Here is a 15,061-nt window from a genome sequence, read left to right on the forward strand (position 1 = left end):
TGTGGTGGCCGGGAGCGGCCACCGCACTCCAGTCTGGGCGACAGAGTGAGACTCCAACTCAAAAAACAAAAAAAAAAAGAAAAGAAAGTAGTGAAGGCTCAGCCTCCTGCAGTGTAGGCGGGTGTCACAGTGTTGTCAGTTTCCTATAAGCAGTCCATGAGACTCGTCCCTTGCTCAGCACATGCTGATGAGTTTGTATCATTTCGGCAACTGAGCATTCCCTCTGGAGGTATGTTCTTTGCCCAGTCTCCAGTGATTATTTTGACTCAAATGGCAGCTAGTGTTGCTCTCCAAATCCCAAATCCCAGGCAGAACATCTGATTCCCGAGTGTACACAGAGCAAGGGCAGGCCCCTTAGGACCCAGTCTCAGGATACAGTTATTGTCAATCTATATCCAAAAGGTAATTGCAGATCAATGTGGATGTTTATGCCAGTATTTTTTTTCAAGAAAACATAGAAAATGGAGTCACTTTAGCACAAGATAAAATAAACATGTAAGCATGTTTCTCCTCTCTAAGCACAGTCTGTCACGTGACATCTTCTCACCAAATTTCTCTCTTTTCAACTTCCCTGAGTTTCATTAAGAGGAGGGTAAGAGTCTAGGATACTTTCTTGGTTTCTATTTTATCTCTAGTTCTGTGTGGAGTTTTTGGAGATATTAATATAGACATGAAATGTTTCCAAATCCAAAACGTGTTTGACTGTGTCTGGTCTTGTCTCCTGTATATTCTCTTATTATCTTAAAAGCCTATTCACGGGACATTTTCTTGAAACCCAAGAATCTACAGGAAAAAAATTGAGCTTTAAAAATAATTTTCACACCCATCTTTGTGTGATATGTATGAAAGGAAGAGCTTCAAAAAAGTGTAAACTTATTAATGTTTACTTTTTAAAAACTTTTGTGGCATTAAAAAAATTATTTTAGTTTTATAAAAGCTTATTCTTTATAGAGGCATTGTAAGTTCATATAATTAATTCAGTTTTTCCGAGGAAGAATAGGATAATGTGCTGGGGCTCAAGCAGCAGCAGTGACTCTGACCACTGAATTCAGCTTTAACTTGAGGACTAAAATGTTGACTTTTTTTTTTTTATCCAAATTCCTAAGAGGCTTGGAGAGTCACTCCTGATAAGGACTCACCAGATGTGGTTTTATTACCCAATTCCCTTATATACTGAAATTTGTTTTCCAACTTGACTCTGACATAACATTATAGAATAGAAAAATGAAAGAAGTCAAAATATTTTATGGCCCTGAAAAGCCATCTTTTGGGGACTCCCAGACTCTGGGCACCTTGTCCACTATTGATTTCTGAAATTCCTTAGATACAAACTACAATTTATCAGTCAAGAAATCCTTAAATCCACCTATAACCTAGAGGTCCCTGCTTGGAAATGCCCCACCTTCCTGGGCCAAACCAATGAAAATTTCACATGTATTGATTCATGGTTTTTGTATTTTCTGCTGCCCTAAAATGTGTATTACCAAATTGTAATTCGGTCACCCCAGACACATACTCTCAAAGCTGTGTTCCAGACCTGATCACTCATATTAGCCAGAATGTACTATCTTAAAATATTTTATAGAGTTTGGTATTTTTTGTCCCCAATTTATAGTCATGTGTATGTTGCTGCTGATGACCATTCTGAGAGCTGAAAATATGAGCCCTGGAAGGTCTAGGGAATGGAAGGGAGGCCCTAGTGACTGGCTCAGGTCTGCAGCTCTCCCTAAGAAGATCTCCACAGGGGACTCCCAAAGACACTTTAGACCCAACTGAGCCAGAGCCAAGTTAGTCACATGTGGTTGCTGGGCACAGTCCTCATTCCTTCTCTGATGAGATACCCCACACCAGCTCGGCACTTTGCATGTGTCTTTGCATTGTGCTGTGACTATGTGCTGATCTCCTCCTGCTGCATCAACTCCTGTGGCAGGAAATGGCTGCCTCTGGTCTTTATAGTAGGCTGTCAATTAGTGCCTGTTAAGTGAATAAATGAATGAATGAATTGGTTAATTAATGAACAAGAAAGAAAAAAACAAGAGAAACAGCAGTCAAAGAGATGTGCGTGGGCCATGGCATTGCTGAGATTGCTCTGCTTCCCTGGAAGTAACCATGGAGCAGACTTTTTCAGAGTGTGGCCTTGGAGTACTAGTATCAGAATTACCTGCTGTTGTGCTTGCTAAAATTCAGATTCTTGGTCCCAGGCTGAAACCTACTGAATGCAGTCCTCTGGAAAAACAGCACAGGAATTAGCATTTTACAGAAGCCTCAGGAGGTTTACTGTGCTGGTAAAGTAGGATGTTCATTGTGGTAGAGAGTCATCAGCTCGAAGAGGAGGTGACAGTGTTGATGTGTGGGCTACTGTGCAGAAGTGATGAATCTGCTTTTGTCAGACTTTGCCCGAGACCCCCAGTTGTTCCTACTAAACGAGTGAAGAAGAACAGTTCATACAACCTAGGAAAATATTCTGTCCTCAAAAACCCATGAAAAATATATCTGAGCAGAGAAATGCTGTCACTATATGTATTCTCAGGCTAGACTAAAATTGACTGCTGCCTAAACAAAGGTGTGAACCTACCTAAAGAAAATAAAATCTAGCCTGAAGGACCAAGTCAAAGTGTCTTCTTGGAAGAAAGGAAAGGAATGAGGCATTCCTGGCGCTGCCTGGCCACCCAGGCTGCCTAGGCTTGACTTGGCTCGCTGGGATGCAGTGCTGGGGTGGAGGATGTGCTGGGCATTTGGCAATAACTTGAGCTCTGTGACCCTAAGCTTGTTCACTTCTAGGGACTTTATGTCTGCACTTAAGGGTAGCTGCTGCTTGGTGACAGAAGTGTTTGCATGTGTCCAGGTGAATGAATTATCAGAGCTGTAATCTCATCAAGGAAAACCTCAATCTGAAATAACCAGACTGTGAACCAGGTAGGTCTCTCCTGCTCACAAGGATGTGCCACGGGGAGTAGTGGCGTCTTCCCTCCCCTCGGGCGACTGACTGGTCTCCAGCTGTGGCACTGGACTCATCTTACTTCATGAGAACAGACCTGTCATGTGTTGCCTGGAATGGAGCTTATGTGGAGCACTAGTGTGGGCATCTCTCGTTCCCAGCAGGTCACTGGTGTTGCCACTTCCATAGCCAGTTACACTCACCCAGTGTGGGAATACTGCGTCCTTGCTCATCTCAGGGGCAGGAAATGAGGGGGAGGCAGCACAAGTCACCACGGTGACAGGGCAGGTCACAGTGACAAGGTTGACGATAGGAGTAAGGCAGGCCACGGTGACAAGCCAGGTCACAGTGACTAGGCAGGCCATGGTGACATGGTCAGCTCCTCCCAGTCCCAACAGAGACTCACGGTACATTTGGCTTTGAGGGCCTACCTTCATTTTTCCAAATCTCACAATTTAACCAAATGGAGTTTTCTCTGTGACCCATAGATCAATGGGGAACACCAAGCTGGAAATACTTTGTACATTCTACCCACATGAGCTGGGGACTGCGCTGAACACTTACCCCAGGGCTTGTTCTTGGTCAAGAATCTGGGAAGAAACTTTTCTCTCATTTCCTGCCTCTGAGATGAGCGAGGATATATAACATCGTGATGATGCAGGCCCTGGCGACGAGGCAGGCTGCGGTGTTCTTTTGGCCCGGTGACACCACAGATAGATACACTCGCTGACCCCAGTGATACTACAGACAGAAGTCCCTTCTGATCCCCGAGGATTCTGCAGACAGAAGACCCCACTGACTCCAAGGATGCCACAGACAGAAGTCTTCGCTGACCACAAGGATACTGCAGACACAAGTCCTCGCTGACCTCAAGGATGCTGCAGACAGAAGTCCCCACTGACCCCAAGGGTTCTGCAGACACAAGTCCCCACTGATCCCAAGAATGCTGCAGACAGAAGACCCCGCTGACTCCAAGGATGCCACAGACAGAAGTCTTCGCTGACCACAAGGATACTGCAGACACAAGTCCTCGCTGACCTCAAGGATGCTGCAGACAGAAGTCCCCACTGACCCCAAGGGTTCTGCAGACACAAGTCCCCACTGATCCCAAGAATGCTGCAGACAGAAGACCCTGCTGACCCCAAGGTAACTGGAGACAGAAGACCCCACTCGCCTCCAGGGCACTGCACACAGAAGTATCCACCGACCCCAGGACACTGCAGACAGAAGTACCCTCTGACCCCAAGAATGCTGCAGACAGAAGACCCCGCTGACTCCAAGGATGCCACAGACAGAAGTCTTCGCTGACCACAAGGATACTGCAGATACAAGTCCTCGCTGACCCCAAGGATGCTGCAGACAGAAGTACCCTCTGACTGCAAGGATGCAGACACCACAAGGATGCAGACACAAGTCTTCGCTGACCCCAAGGACACCACAGGCAGAAGTACCCTCTGACTGCAAGGATGCCACAGACAGAAGTTCCTGCTGACCTCAAGGACACTGCAGGCAGAAGTACCCTCTGACCCCAAGAATGCTGCAGATGGAAGACCCCGCTGACCCCAGGGACACCGCAGACAGAAGTACCCTCTGACCCCAAGAATGCTGCAGACAGAAGACCCCACCCGTTCCAAGAACACCACAGACAGAGGACCCCACCGGCCCCAAGGACGCCACAGACAGAAGTCCCCTCTGACTGCAAAGATGCTGCAAACAGAAGACCCCGCTGACTCCAAGGACACTGCAGACAGAAGTCCCCTCTGACCCCAAGAATGCCACAGACAGAAGACACTGCTGACTCCAAGGACACTGCAGACAGAAGACTCCTCTGGCCCCAAGGTTGCCACAGACTGAAGTCCCTTCTGACTGCAAGGATGCTGCAGACGGAAGTCCCCGCTGACCCCAAGAATGCTGTAGACAGAAGTCCTCACTGACCCCATGGATGCTGCAGACAGAAGTCCCCGCTGGTTCTGAGATCACCACAGACATAAGTGTCTGCTGCCCTGCCTTGACCACTTCTCTCATGCTCAGACGCAGCAAGGTTTTCTTCTTGGCCTGTTCTCTTGGCCTGGGGCCACTTCTCCCTTCTGCCCTGCTTAGTATGGCGCTTGCTCTACTCTGTCCACCCTAGTCTGGGTGGAGAGTTTGAGGCTGCAGTGAACTCATTTAGGTCTGGATGACAGTGAGACCTGTGTCAAAAAAAAAAGGGGATGCTCATTTTTATTTTCACCTTTATCTTTTTTCCATTTTCCATGTATAACTTGCATAACTTGTATTAGTCTATAAACTAAGGAAAGGTAGATTATAACTCAGCTGAAAATTGTCTGCTTGTTTTTTCCAGATGAGAATTCTCCAGCTAACTTCTGGGATTCTAAAAATAGGGGTGTGACTGGAACACAAAAAGGGCAGATTGTATGGAGAATTGAGCCTGGGCCATATTTCATGGAACGTAAGTACCTGGGTGTGAATACAAACTTATGATTGAGCATTGCATAAGTACGCAGAAATCTGTGGAGTCTTTTTGAATGATATTTGGAAGTTTTGGGTTTGGATTTACTAATTTATGGCATAATGGAAAATATACCGTTGTTAAAAATGCTCAGTAAAGAATGTTCACGTATTTTGAAAAAAGTGTGTTTGTGTAAATGTACCATCAGCCATTCATACCCCCATGGTTCCATATCTAATGTCAACTACCTGTGGATCAAAAATATTTGGGAAAAAACATGGACAGACTTCTCTTCTTGTCACTATTCCCTGAACTATATACCAACTACTTATACAACACTTACATTGTATTAGGTATTACAAGTGATCTAGAGATGACTCAAAGTATATGAGAGTATATACTTAGGTTATCTGCAAGTACTCCACCATTTTATGTCAGAGACTTGATTGATTGAGCATCGTAAATTTTAGTATCCAAGAGGATCCTGGAGTCAGTCCCCTATGGATACCCAGGGATGACTGTGTGTATATATATATGTGTGTGTGTATTTGTACATAGAGAGATACACACACACTTACATATATAGACACATGTACATACACACAAATGTATGCATACACAAATATAAGTGTGTATGGCATATAAATTATGTGTAGTTATTTTAATACTTTACACACTTTTATATGTCCTTGTTCCTACACTTGTAATTAATATTTACTTATATTAATTTTGGAAATAATTCAAGATTTTGTTTGGTTTTAGAATTTTATTTGCCTTTAAGTATTTCACTCTTTCTCTTTTCTTTTTTTTTTTTTGTGTCAGAGTCTCATGCTGTCACCCAGGTTGGAGTACAGTGGCATGCTTTTGGCCACTGCAACCTTGACCTGCTGGGCTCAGGTGATCCTTTGTCTCAGCCTTCCAAGTAGCTGGAACTACAGGCATGCACTACCACATCCAGCTAATTTTTTTATTATTATATTTTTTATTGTAGAGACTAGGTCTCGCCAAGTTCCCCAGACTGGTCTTGAACCCCTGAGCTCAGGCAATCCTCTCACCTCGACCTCCCAAAGTGCTGGGATTATAGGCTCGAACCACTGCACCTGGCAGTACTTCACTCTTGTTTTTGCCCCTTGATCTTGGTCTTCAGAGAGTGTTGAGATGGTCTGTCACACACAGCTGTAGAGGTCAACTTACTAGAAATCAGACATTGGTTGCAGGAAATGCAGCCGTTACCCAGTTAATGCAATGTTATATTTATTTATAAACTAAAATGCTTGTATATAGTACTTGGCTCACAAAAACATCTTATCTCATTTTATTTTCGTTGAAGGAGGTTATTATATTTGTCACTGACATTATTGGGAACATAGTAGATAGTGCATTTTTGTGGAATAGAATGATTTACTAGCTGACTCAAGTTAACTACTATAGTTCTATAATTTATTTTTCTTTAATGTAGAAAAAAATGGGCTCTTTGAAATTTTTTCTGAGTTGCTGAGCTCTGCGTAAGCATTAAGATTCCTACATGCAAACGATTTAATATAAGAGAGGATATGTGGACACTAATACTTAAGGATAGTGCTTATTAAGGCTTAAAATAAAAGACTTGATTAATAGACCCCTGCTGCAAGCATGTCTTTATGGAAGCACTTAAAACTTCTGTAATATGAAAGGTTATTTTATGAAGTTAATGTCTGTTACTCTGAGTTGCCATTAGATGCATGAGACTACTTTCACCTTCCTCACTGGTAGGTCAGCATCCAGGGCTTTCTCTAATCCTGTTCCTGCCCCCCTCAGGGTGTCTTTTTTTCATAGGCCCGTTTTCTGAATTCTCTACTTAAACCTTAAATCAAATGCCATTTTCAAGACAAAATGCCCATGGTACAACAGAAGGGGAGGACAAGCGAGGCAGTAGCCGTGTGGAGCAGCCCCCAGTGACCACAGAGCACCTGCAGACTATTCAGAGAGAAACATGCCCATGTGTGAGCAGGGCTGGTTTTGGGGAAGAGGAACTCGGGGCGATCCATTTTTCTTGTCTATTTCTGCTTTTCTTTACTTTCCAACACTGGCATTGACCCTGCTGGCATGCTATCTGAGCAATGAGGAAAACAAGTGAAAACAGAATGTGGTTATGGAACAGGCAATTGCTGGTGTTGCTTTCAGTGGGATTCTCCTCATAAAGGATCCTGGGGTCAACAGGCTGGGCCAGCTGGGAAACACTAGGAAACATTGGGAACTTCAGGTGAAGGTAAAGCACATTTCTGTCCACTCCAAGTGATGCAGGCTGCTGGTAGTGATTGCCCATGGGTGGAGCGTGTGGCCTGGTCACTGGCTCATCCGGACAACTGGGCGAAGCCAGGGTCACGCATCTGTAACTGGGAATACTGTGCACAAAGAAGCCCATTTACAAAGTATACCAGATTGGAAACACTAGGAGAAAAAAAGCCCATTTGTGGAGTATCCTGTGACTGCTTACACTACAAGAAAAAAAACCCATTTGCAGAACTTTCCATGACTGGGAACACTATGAGAGAAAAATCCCATTTATGGAGTATCCTGTGACTGGGAACACTAACCGTGAGGAAAAAAAGCCTATGTGTGGAGTATCCCGTGACTGGGAACACTATGAGAGAAAAGTCTGTTTATGGAGTGTCTTGGGCTGGTTACACTTTATAACCCTAGAGAGAAGCCCATTTATGGAGTATCCTTTTGTTGTGATATTTTTTTTCTCTCCCAAAATGTTAAAGAATCATGCCCTGGCTTTTTGGGTTGTGGTAAATATTTCTGTCTCAACACACCACTCTAATATTTAGAAGAAATGAGCTTGACACTGAAGCTAGGAATGGGAATGGATAAAGGAGATCTTTTTTTTCTCTTTTCTGCTGATTTTAGCATTCCCATCTTAATGCTTCACACACAAAATTGGACATGCCTTGGAGCATGATTGTAAAACTGGGAATATTCAGTAGTGCTTTTTTTAAGGTCCTTCAGGACAGTGAATAGGAATTTCTGAAAGATTCTACTTTAGAACCAGTCCTTCTTCATTCACCAGAATGAGGTGCCCAAAACACACATCCCTATCTTTGCAGCGTACTGTGGCATTTATATGGCACTCAGAAGTAAGACCCATGGCTTTTAGATGTCATTTTTTAAACCCAATGTCTGGCTAGGGCATTTTTAAGTGGACTGCACAGCATAATGAAATTTTTCTTGAATCTCAGGAGCTGATGGCATGGAATCTTTTTTGTTTATTTGTTTTTGTTTTTGTTCTTTTGAATTGGAGTCTCACTCCATCACCCAGGCTGGAGTGCAGTGGCACCCTCACGGCCACCCCAGCTTCGACCTGTTGGGCTCAGGTAATCCTTCCGCCTCAGCCTTCCAAGTAACCAGAACTACAGGTGCACACTACCACATCTGGCTAATTTTTTATATTTATTATAGAGATGAGGTCTCTCCAAGTTGCCCAGGCTGTTCTCAAACCCATGGGCTCAGTTAGTCCTCTCACCTCAGCCTCCCAAAGTGCTGGGATTACAGGCTTGAACCTCTACACCCAGCCTGGCATGAAAACTTAAAGACAATTGTTGGGAGATGGGTTAGACAGCTTCTAAAATATCTCCAACCTCAGATCTTGAAAATCTGTAGTATTTTAAGACAATTGCCTTTATCTTCAGAAAGAACATTTACTCATCTTTAGTTTATCAGAAGTTCAAAAAAAGTAGAATTTGCTGATGGACCTACCCAGGTTCCAGGGCAAGACTTGTGTGAGCACTTCTAGGCTACTGGGAGCGTGCAGTGACTTTGGTTCATATGGACAAATCTCTGAGATGACAGGTAGTCCAGACCTCTTTTTTTTTTTTTTTTTTGAGTTGGAGTCTCACTCTGTCACCCAGGCTGGAGTGCAGTGACACACTTACGGCCATCCCAGCATCAACCTTTTAGGCTCTGACAATTCTTCTGCCTTAGCCTTCTAAGTAGCTGGAGCTACAGGTGTGTGCTACCACACCTGGTTAATTAAAAAAAAATTTTTTTTGTAGGTCTCACCAAGTTGTCTAGCTGGTCTTGAACCCACAGGCTCAGGCAATCCTCTTGCCTTGGCCTCTCAAAATGATGAAATTATAGACTGAGCCACTGAGCCAGCCTAGACCTCTATTCTTACAGTACCACTTGAGTGGATTTGGAGGAAGAGGATGGACTTAGCTATGGGAAAAGACCTTTCTCGGCATTCAAGAGGAGGGTCAGCTTCACCTGTACTTACTGTCACAGACCATTCACTGTTCCAGTTCCAAAGGTTGTTGTGGCTTGCTAGGATGTCTTTCATTCTACAATGTCTTTCATAAATCATTGTTATTCATCCTTTCATCCATGTCTACTCTTTGTCCTTCATTCCTTCTACTACCTATGTCATTTGTCTCCCCATCAACATTTACTAAGTGCCAGCTTTGGGCTGAGTCTTACTCTAGGGGCTCACTGACTCCTGGACCAGAGCGTGAGCTTAGAAACATCAACCTTCATCCCACACCACCATGAGCCGAACTGCTGTGTGATCATAAATGTTGGTGTTTGTAGAAATTACATGGCAGTGGATGATCTGCCTGTCCCAGCCCTGAGAAGTAAGTTTGGGGTTAGAAAGCTGTATCACAGATGCATGCGGCCGAGCTCTGGCAGCACCAGGTGGGGACTTCCCCAAGAGAGCTGCATCATGGCAGCTTTATATTCTGGAGAGCTGGGCAGCCTCTGCCTCTGGCTTTTGCTTTCAAAGCCCCTCTTCTCACCCTCACCATTCCCAAGTCCCTCTCCACCATCGTTGGAGGGCCTCCGTGCCCCTTGGGTGGAGATTGGTGCTTTCAACCCCATTCTCATGCTTTCTGTTTTGGGTGCAGTTCGTTCCAGTCCTGAGAATGTGAGGATTAAATGTGTTCTACTCTCCCTTGATCTGAGCCTCTGAATGCAAGAGTGTGAATAGGAACCATGATATTAGGAGTTTAATGCAGGCACACAGGGCAGTGGTTAGACTGGTTTTGGAGTAAATTGCAATTAGCCTGATTTTTCAGATTATTCTGCTATTTAAGTGAAATATAAATTATTAAAGGAAGAAAGACAGGTACATTTCATCCATCTTTATGGTTCGAAATATTCAACTTCTAGAAACTTGGGGAAAATCCAGACATTCTAAATAGGAACAAGCTGCTAACTACTGCCTACATGAATCTTGCAGCTATTTAGGGTGATGAACACGATCCCAGTCTTTGAGGCAAAACCGTTTCTTGCAGGGAGTGGCTTGAGAAACTTTTTTCTTCAGAGAGGACTTGAAATATGATCTTACATAATGCCTAGGGTTTGTGTGGTTGAGTTGAGATTGCTTTTAAAAAGTAATTTTAAATAGGTAATACTTGAAAAGAGTATAATGTTAAACAGATACAGAAAGGGGGAGTGAATGTCTCTCCCCAGTCCCACGCCCCGTCACCAATGTCCCCACCCTGAGAGTCTCTGGAACCAGCATCAGGTTCTTTATCTGGAACTATTTTGTTTCTATGAAAACCCAGAAGAATGTTCTTCTTATAAACAGGTGGTAGAGTGATTGCTTTAACATGCAGTGTGAGAATCACACAGTTATGGAAACGCCTTGACTTGAGAACAGGTTTGAGTTCCTGCACACTGTTCAAAGTCCCTCTCCCTCCCTGCCCACCCCTCAATGCATCCATAGAGACATCTCACAAAAGGTCTCTCCCCAGCGGGGTGGAGATGGAGAGAGCACGCTCTCACCCTGGGAGTCTTTATTTGTATTTATGAATGTCAGTGAGTTAAAACTTGAAAATAAAGGGCTTCTCTACCTGAGGACTTCAAAAACAGGAGTATCAAATCTGTACGTTAGTGACTCTGTCAAAGTGTCCTGAAGATTATCGAAAGGGACTCATGTACTGCCCTGGCCTTCACATATTCCATATGAATATATTTATATGTAAATTTATTTTATATGTATATATGCAAATATGTGTATAAGTACATACATATTTACATGTGTAAATATAAACAAGTTTCCATGACCAGGACAGGAGAGCCCCAGAGGCAGGGGAGATACCCTGGGCTAGTTCTTCCTCCTGGGCTGGGTAACTCTGGATAGTAGGTTCTAGGGTCAGCTGGAAAGCCTCTTCCTCCTGCCTCTTGCCCCAGAGGTGACATGCTTCTGATAATCTATCTGTCAATCATCTATCTATCTATCTATCTATCTCATCTGTCATCTATCAGTCTATCATTATCATTTATCTTTCTGTATTATCCATCTGTCTATCGTCTATCATCTGTCATCTGTCTATCATCTATCATCTATCTATCTAGCTAGCTAGCTATCATCTACCTAGCTATTATCTATCTATCATCTATCTTTCAATCATCTATCATCTATCTAAAATACATATTTGCATCTATATATTTATGCATACATAATACATAAATATAAAAGTACATTTATATACTTATATATACCCATGATTTGAGGTGCTGAGGAGACGTTGACTGCGTGTCTGGCTGTGGGGAGACTGTGAGGCCACATAGGTCATCCATCGCTCCTGGGTCCCACCTGCCATATCCCCTCTCGTGACCAGTGGCCTCATGTCCTGCAGCATCTTGTCTTGTGTCTGCTTCTCAGGCCTCACTGTTTTTAAGGTTTCTTCTTGCAACTGGAGGCTACATGTGGTGACTACGACAGGAGCCTGTGGCCTCTGAGGTACAGAGGGCAGGGTCACATGGGCCCTACCAGCCTCAGTGTCTCCACAGGTGCCTCTTTATGCCAAAGACATGAGTCACAGTGCTACCCAACTCTGTCCCAGAGGGGATGTGGCTCAGTCACATCGTTTAAAAATTTCTGCCAGACTCTCTAAAATACTAGCTCATATTTGAAGATGAAAACGCTGCTCAGGAGGAAGCATTCTTGCATTTCTGGGCCAGGTCCTCATGACATGCTGCTAAGCAGTGCTAGGGTCCATTCAGCCATTCCCAACCCTGATCTGTCCAGGACTGCCTTTCTCTCTGGTGACCAGCCAGTGCATGGGGAGAAACAGGGCGATTGTGTAAATCCCCGGCTTTGCGACTCTGTTACACAGCCCTGCCGTGTTTTGGGGGGTCATGTCTACAAAATGTGCCTCTGCAATTATCACTTTGGGGAGTCTAATTTGTCATTGGGTTGGAGGCTTTTGTCATAATGAGGAATAAAATAGCCCCCAAAAGTCCCATAGGTCAGCTGGCACCGCTGTTGCTCATCCACACCCTCCAGGTGAAAAAATGCAGTCCTGCTTTCTGGTCTCAGTTGTAGCCCAGTGGCCTCTGGGCCCTCAGGCAGGGCAATGGCACCCCACCTTGTGGGAGCGAAGGCAGGTGCCTTTGGAAACCACATTCTCTTTCTGGGCCTGCCTGCCCCCAGTCACCACACAGCCAGCAAGGCCCTGGACTCACTGTAGCCACTGACGACCTGGTGTGTGGAGTGGGCTGAGTGCTGCAGCCTCATCCATGTCAACAGCCTGGCTCTGTGGCAGTGCCTGTGCATGCCACAGAGGTCTGCCCTGCAGGAGGCAGGCTGTCAGCCTCACAGAAAGCCAGTGGGACAAGGGGTTTGCACGGATCCATCAGCTCGTGTTGCTTCAGAAATCACCAAAACCTAGAGTCAGTGTTCAGGAGAGTACTTGTAGATGTGTCCTCGGGAAAGAAACTAATAGAAAGCTGGAATTGGTGTGCAGTCGTCCTGTTCCTCACCCTCAGAACACCATCCCTGTATCCCTGCATTGACTGCCACTCCTAATTCCCAGCCCACCTCTCCCGTGGGACTCTGTGCCCCATGGCGTCCTGACTCCCCCATCCTACCACACTCTCTTCTGCCAGGGCTCCTCCTCCGTGTCTGTGCTCCTCTCGTCCTGTCCTGACCCCTCCTTGACAGGGCCTCCTCTCACGTCCCCACATGGCCTGACGCAAGGCTGGCTGTGGTTGTGGTGGGCAAGGTGAGCATCTCCTGGCCAGTGCTGCTCATCAGGTTGTGAGTGGTGGATCATAGATAGAAGGACTTGGCACTTTGCTCCAGGACAGAATTTTTCGGAGATGCAGCACTTAGTCTGGTGGAAGAGTGGGATGACGTAAATCCTGGAAGAGGATTTTCTTCCCTTGTCGTATCTTCCTCTGAAACCAGGACCACTCACTCTGTAGGAGGCCATGGGTGCAACTGGGGAAGACTGTGGGGATGAGCTTCCCTAAGGAGACACAGTAGCCCCATGTGGCTCCACCAGCCAGTGACTCCACCAAGGACATCCTTCTCTGCCTGACTCTCGGGACCTGTGCCATGCCACTGCCCACCTTGAGTAACCCTTGAGCAAACACCTCTTCTGGGACACTTTGGTGGCCCAGACACCCTGCACAGAGAATCCAGAGACTGTGGATTAGCTCTGACCTGCTTTGGCTTCATGTTTTTTGGAACTGTAGTTACTTTCCAAAAGTCACAAATGGCATCTATATTGCTTTCTATCAAGCTGAAGGAATCAAAACAAGCTTTATGAAATGTCTGAGTTTTCCCAGGTGATGAGATATGCATGACAGTTGCGCCTGGATTTGATCCCTGTCTAGAGAATGTATTGGAAAATTGAAATAATCCAGATGTCCAGCCCTTTTGCTGTGGAGGGTCTGCTGTGGTGAATTCTCAACCCTTGCTGGACTGCTCTCTTTCCACGCCCAATGCCAGCTGCCATCTGCCTACATGGTGGACATAAGGGTGGAAGCTTTGGAGTCAAAAGGAGGAATCTGAGTCCCTTCTGTCACCTCCTGCTGTGTGACCTATGGCAGCCCTTCACCTCATCTGTAACTTGGGGACAGGGAGTTCTGCCCCAAGGTGAGGGTGAACAGCAACACGAGACGAGGCATGATGCTGTACCCGACCATCAGGGACCTTGATGAGTGTCGGCTCACCCTGTCTTTATCCCGACACTGTTTCTCTTTTGGTGTGTTGTTTCTGTGCATTGTTTTTCTGATATGTTTGAGATGTTAGAAAGTTTTGAGAGACAAATAAAATCCAACAGGAACTGATAAAACCTGTGACCTCTGATGGGGAAACGAGTTGCTCAATTGTGGGCAAGATTACTGGAGAAGTGTGGCAGGTAGCACTGGGGGGAGAAGTGGGTGAGTGTGAGATGGAAGAGACATGTGGGGGGTAGGAGAGGGGAGAGACAGGTAGTGGTTGGTGGGAGAGAAGTGTGAGAAGTAGCAAGGGGAGAGGTAGGTGGGGGTAGCATGGGAGAGAGGTGTGGGGTGAAGGGTGGGGGAGAGACAGGTGAGAGTAGGATGGGAGAGAGGTGGGTGGGGGTAGGATGAGGAAGAGGTGTGGGGGGTAGGATAGAGGAGAGGTGGGTGAGGGTAGGACGGGAGAGAGGTGTGGGGGTAGATAGGGGAGACATGGTGGAGATAGGATGGAGGAAGGTGGGTAGGGATTAGGATGGGGGAGAGGAAGGTTGAGGTAGGATGGGGAAGAGATGGGTGGGGGTAGAATGGGGTGAGGCGGCCGAGGGTAGGATGGAGGAGAGGCGGGTAGGATTAGGATGGAGGGAGAGGTTGGTAGGGGATAGGATGGGAGAAAGGAGGTGTGTAGGGTAGGATGGGGGAGAGTGGCTGGGGCTGAGATGGGGGGAATAGGGGGGGCAAGA

General features: G+C 45.7%; 1 protein-coding gene across 1 annotated transcript in view; it reads left to right on the plus strand.

Moving 5' to 3' along the window:
- Positions 1-4,880: 4,880 nt before the first annotated feature.
- Positions 4,881-15,061, plus strand: part of LOC103256500 (E3 ubiquitin-protein ligase HECW2-like) — a gene marked incomplete at its 3' end in the record, with an annotated part of 68,241 nt that continues 58,060 nt past the window's right edge. Inside the window, exons 1-2 of the mRNA XM_021710551.1 lie at positions 4,881-5,037; positions 5,280-5,387. Coding sequence (XP_021566226.1) covers positions 4,881-5,037; positions 5,280-5,387 — 265 coding nt within the window. The remainder of the gene's footprint in view (positions 5,038-5,279; positions 5,388-15,061) is intronic.

The sequence above is a fragment of the Carlito syrichta genome, unplaced genomic scaffold (assembly GCF_000164805.1).
Source record: "Carlito syrichta isolate Samal-C Ts95f unplaced genomic scaffold, Tarsius_syrichta-2.0.1 Scaffold289749, whole genome shotgun sequence".
Classification (NCBI taxonomy): Eukaryota; Metazoa; Chordata; class Mammalia; order Primates; family Tarsiidae; genus Carlito; species Carlito syrichta.